The sequence below is a fragment of the Octodon degus genome, unplaced genomic scaffold (genome assembly GCF_000260255.1).
Source record: "Octodon degus isolate 3935 unplaced genomic scaffold, OctDeg1.0 scaffold00045, whole genome shotgun sequence".
Lineage (NCBI taxonomy): Eukaryota > Metazoa > Chordata > Mammalia > Rodentia > Octodontidae > Octodon > Octodon degus.
The window spans coordinates 8,686,629-8,692,073 of record NW_004524621.1 but is presented as its reverse complement, the minus strand read 5'-3'; the positions used below and the strand labels follow the sequence as shown (position 1 = coordinate 8,692,073).

The window sequence follows — 5,445 nt, the reverse complement described above, 5'->3', positions numbered from 1 at the left end:
CGCTAAAGGAAAAATACTAGAAATAGCATATAGAGATTGAGGGTGACCTCTGAGGACCTGAGAGAGCTGCTGCTCTTCCACTTCTGTCTCAACAGTTTCCTTTTGCTCTCTCTGATCCTCTGTTTCCCACCCTTCAGTGGGTTCCTTTGCCTAAGGAAAAGGCCAGTTCCTGAGAGGGCTATGAAGCCCTCTGTGGCAGAGCTTCCACCTGTCTCTCTCTTCCCTTTGACCCCCCTCCACATTTTTCCACTTCCATGCCTTTTTTGGGGGAGGGGGTCAAGGGATAAATTTCCTCACTATAGGGAATTTTTTCCATGGGATTATTTTCCTTTTTATAATATATAAATTTCCAATGCATTCAATTTTTATTAGTACATGTTTGAGATGCATAATGTTTACATTCCAAACTCTTTCCCATCTCTAGTCTTTTTTTTGGGGGGTAGGGTACTGGGGATTGAACTCAGGACCTTGCACTTGCCAGGCAAGCACTTATTTTACTGAGCTATCTCTCTGGTCCCTCCCATCTCTAGTCTTTGTACCTGCCTGCTGCTCTCTGCCCTGCCCCTTTCCAGCTGGACCAATCCCTCCGTGAGGTCTCCAAGGGAGGTTCACTTTTTCAGGGAACATTTCCCAGTTTCATAAACCAGGGCAGGACTCCCCAGATTGGTACATGTTCTGCAGTTTCTTATTCCCTGGTATGATCGTGTGTTGAGGTTTCTCTCCCCCACCAGACTGAGCACTCCTTCGGCATAGTGTTACGTGTTTCTCACTCATCTCTCTCATCCACAATACCTGGCATTGGCAATTATTGCTACATGAATGAACTTTCCACCACCTACCCAATTCACTTATTGAATGTGCCTGGCTATGGGCAGACTACATTGCTCCCCTATGAATTCCACCAATTACCTTCCATGTTCTTCTCTGCTTTCTCCCTGGGCCATGCTGAGGGAAAGATAGGGTATGAGAGGGACCATCTGGCAGGGCCCTTTTATGGGAGTCTGTCCACAGACTTAAGGTCCATAAGTGCCACTGTGCTTCTCACGGGGAAAAAGCCAGTGCTGGTACTTAGCAGAGGATCCCTCTTTGGGCCTCAGAACTCCTTTAGTCCCTGGCTACGGGTAGCTCAGGCAGCACCTTACAAAAATGGCTGCAGATCTCAGAATTATGAGAGAACTTGTTTAAAACTAAAGATTCCTGGGGCTGGTGAGATGGCTCAGTGGTCTAAAGCACCTACTTAGAACAAGCTTAGCAAGGCACAGGGACTACGGTTCAATCCCCCAGCACCACATGCCAGCCAGCCCCGCCCCCTGGTGGGCTGAGCTGGCCATACACACACACACACACACACACACACACACACACACACACACATAAAAATTTTTTTAAAAAAACTAAAGATTTCTCACTGATAGCTTCAGAGATTCTGATTTAGGAGGTCTGAGGTCTGAGAAGTGGCCTAGGATTTAATATGTACAGTGCAGCTAGATTGGGAATGAGATGGGAAAGAGTTTGGAATGTAAACATGTGCTGTAAAGATGTACGAATAAAAATTGGATACTGGATGAGTATCTGAGTCCTCTGATTCTCAAGTACTAGGTTTAGTTCTGATTGATTCTGGCTGAACCCCAAGACTTTTTCACTATAATGTTTCTTTTCTCAGAAAAGATCTACCCAGCCAGCTTAACCCCTTTGTGTGTGTAGCCAAGGGGCAGGATCCCTGTTTGTTAAAAGAAAACCCTGCATGTCACACATAAAATGCCAATAACAAAAACAGCAACAGATCTTTTTTGAATGCCTAATAGGCACAGGTCTTGTGGCAAGCACTAGCACTAATTCATCTAATCTGCATGGCAGCATGTATTGGTACCATTGGCTTAACTGACTTGAGTTAGTGTAAGCACAAAGAGAATGTGCCAGAAGGTTGTAAGAGTTTATAGATTGCTGAGGGCCTCAAGAACTGGGTTCAAACATGGATGACAACCAGGCTAGAAGTCTAGGTAGCAGAATTTGTAGTATCAGCATATTTTGGCTAGAAAATATGGGCTATAATTTTATTTATTTATTTATTTATTTATTTATTTATTTATTTGCGGAACTGGGGATTGAACTCAGGCCCTTGCGCTTGCCAGGGAAGCGCTTATTCCACTGAGCCATCTCCCTGGCCCCTGGGCTATAATTTTATTCTTCCTTTTTAATCCACATATTCCAGTTTGAAACCCTGCAGAATTTTCAGCTGATTGGCTGGGTCATAAATCTGATCACTTAATTGGGGTCACCTTTATTTATAAAACCATGGATTAGGGATGTAGCTCAGTAGTATAATGCTTGTCTAGCATGCATAAGATCGTGAGTTTGATCCCAAGCCCTAGCAAAAAATAAATAATAGCAACATAATAATAATCATGATTATTATTATTCAAGCCAATAGTCACAGGGGAACTATAATCTCCTGAAAGATAATCTGAAATAAATTTCATGTGACCAAAAGACAATGAATTGGGTCTTGAGCAACCAAAAATCGAAACCTATCAAAATTATTGTTCCCATCTTACAAATGAGGAAGGTGAGGAAATCAAAATTTAACCTTCCCAAGGTTACACAGCCCAGCTAGTATTTGAACCCAGACAGACTTGAGTCCTGAGCTCAATCTCTGCAGACTTCTTTGTTTTTCTTCTATTTATATATTTTTTCCTTTTCTTGATTTCCAGGACCTAGACCCATTTCTGCCACAAAACCCAGTGCCACAGGCTTGCAGAGTCAGGCCAGCACTTACAACGCTGAGGATAGCCTGCATCCTGGGCCACATGGAAGAGAGCCAAGCAGAAGGAGTGGGGTGAAGAAGTATGCCAAAACCCTTCGGAAAAGAAGGTCCTTCCTGCAGACTGACTATACCTCTCAGGTCTCCTTTCCCCTGATGCCATCAGCATCCCTGGAGAGTGTGGATGATGTGTGCTACTATGACAGGGACCCCTACCTCAGCATCAGTACAGCCTCCCCAACTGTGTCCTCACTGCAGGACATGCAAGGTGAGCCAGGCCTCTTGGAGACCAAGGCTCTGGGGCTGCTGCCTCCCCTGAGGGAGACCAAGAACAAGAACCCAGCCTCCAGGGTCATGGAGATGGAGCCCGAGACCATGGAAACCAAGTCGGTCACCGATTCTCGGGTGTCCTCTATCTCTGCCATTCGTCTCCGGATTGACCCCAACAATAAAGAGAATTCTGAGGTTCCCCATTTGGCCACCACTGCTGATAGTCTCTCAGCAAGCAGCCTTCACTGCCCCAACCCAGCTTCTTCTGGTCTAGAGACTGCTCAGACAAAACCTTTCCAAATCATATGTCCAGTTCAAGAAGCAGATGTCACTGCCCCTAAAGAACTCACCATAGATCTTAGCAACAGCAGCTTCCCTCTCTCCAGTGCTGATTCTAACCCAGACAACCCAGAGCCACACAATGTCTCTCAAGGAGATACACTGGAGTTGGGAGACATCCAACTGGAAGTGGGAGTGGGATCTTTTTTTACAAATCATATACAAGAAACTGGCCCCCAATACACAGAGCCTTTGTTGTCCCCTGGAAGTGGGCCTAGAAGTGATAAATGTGAAATAAATTCAGGTGATATGGCTTCTATCCCTTCAGAGGAGAAGCAACAAGGACAACTATCTTTGGAAAGTGATGACAAAGTTACAAACAAATATGGTCCCAACTTATTTCAGGAAGACTCTGGGAAGAATTCCAGTGACTCTGAGGGTGATATATCAAACGTTCCACAGACTCCTGATATTAACACGCCAGCTAGGGAAATAATTGCCTCCTTCTCCTTGCAGGCTCCTGGAACAGGGACTGAGCAGAACCCACCACATACCCCCAGAAGCCCCCAAGAAGAATCCCTTGTCCAAGCCTACCAGGCCCAAGATCAAAAGCTATTGGCAGAGTTGGATCTAGATCCCAATTTCTTACTTGGGGAGCGGACCATTCCATCTGACTTCCCTCCAGAGGGGGTTCAGGCAGAGACACTGAACCATGTCATAGGGAAAGCTACAATTTCTACAGAGACTCCTCAGCAAGTCTGTCTTAATCCTTCTCTGCCAAAGCCACCACTGTGTCAAGAAGAGCCAGACTTAGAAGCTTCAAACCATTGCTTACTGTCAGAAAGCAAAGATGACAGTTCTAGCATTTGCCTTTCCACTGAGAAGTCTTTCCTGTGCTTTGGCCCAGAAAGCCATCCTGAAGTTTCTTCCCATCTTAGGAGGGCTGTATCTTTGGGTTTTGTGGGATTGAATGAGGTGGTAGCACCCAGAATTGGGATGGAGCAGTGCAGCTGCCAGTTCTCCTATGCCACCTGCTTCCGTGGCCTGCAATCTGAGACAGAGGAAGAAGACAGGGACTCAGAAGCATACCCCCCTGCTCCCCTCACCTCACCACCCTCTGCAGGAACCCGGTTTGTTCTACCCTGGATGCCTGCCCAGGCCCGTGGCTGCATCACTGCATCCCTGTCAAGGAAAAACCACATCTGGCCAGAGTACTGCTCCAGAACACTGAGACAGCTGAAAGCCATCCCCACTGGCACCCCTGAGGGCTTCATCCAACTCCTAGAGAGCTTACTAGAGCTCCAAGACATTCTAGAAACTTCCTGGGGGGGTGGGCACAAACATCCCCCAGAGAAATGCACCTGGCACTTTTTGGAAAGCCGGAGCCACCTCTGCATGGGCTCACAGAAGCTCCTGTCAAGCTGCCAGCATGTGATCAGAATGGATCAGTCCCCTGAGGAGATGCAGGGTGCTGTGCGTGACACCTTCCAGCACCTGGTCCAGCTGGCTGGCCTGTGCTTCCAGTTCACAGACTGCAGTCGCTGCTCTGCCCGGCACAGGGAAGCAGTTGGGAACCTGAGGGATGTGGTGTACACCTACCACCAGTTTGTAGAGGCTGCAAGATTGACCTGCGAGAGAGGCTACCACGACCTGAGTGTGAAACTCTTGGCCCGTCAGTGCACGGCCCTCACAGCTGCTGTGTTCTGTTTGACCCAGAAGTTCCGGGCATCCACTGCCCTGTAAACAGGGACCCTATACCCTGAATACTTCCCTAGGAAGCCCTCTCCAGTCCCCACTCACCCCATCAGATGTTTACTAGACAGAATATTCAAATAAACTGCTGTTTAGTCTTGGCCTGACTCATACAGAGTAATGATAAATTTAGGTGAAAAGCATTCACTCAGATTCACTTAACAAACATTAACTGATACTTCCTATGTACCAGGCCTGTACCAGGAGCTCAAGAATTACAGGCAAATAACAGGAGCTCCTTATCAGGATTATCACAGGCCCTTTGGATACAGATTAGTACTTAACCATCAGTGACGTGTGTACCACAAAAGGAGCATGCCCAGGAATGCAAGGGGAAGCCACAGATTTTATTCCAAGAAGGAAGGAATGAGGGAGGAAGGTGG

General features: G+C 46.9%; 1 protein-coding gene across 1 annotated transcript in view; it reads left to right on the top strand.

Moving 5' to 3' along the window:
• The window catches only part of Frmpd1 (FERM and PDZ domain containing 1), a 196,613-nt gene extending 191,444 nt beyond the window's left edge, over positions 1-5,169 (top strand). Inside the window, exon 16 of the mRNA XM_004631830.2 lies at positions 2,712-5,169. Coding sequence (XP_004631887.1) covers positions 2,712-5,053 — 2,342 coding nt within the window. The 3' untranslated portion in view covers positions 5,054-5,169. The remainder of the gene's footprint in view (positions 1-2,711) is intronic.
• Positions 5,170-5,445: the final 276 nt, after the last annotated feature.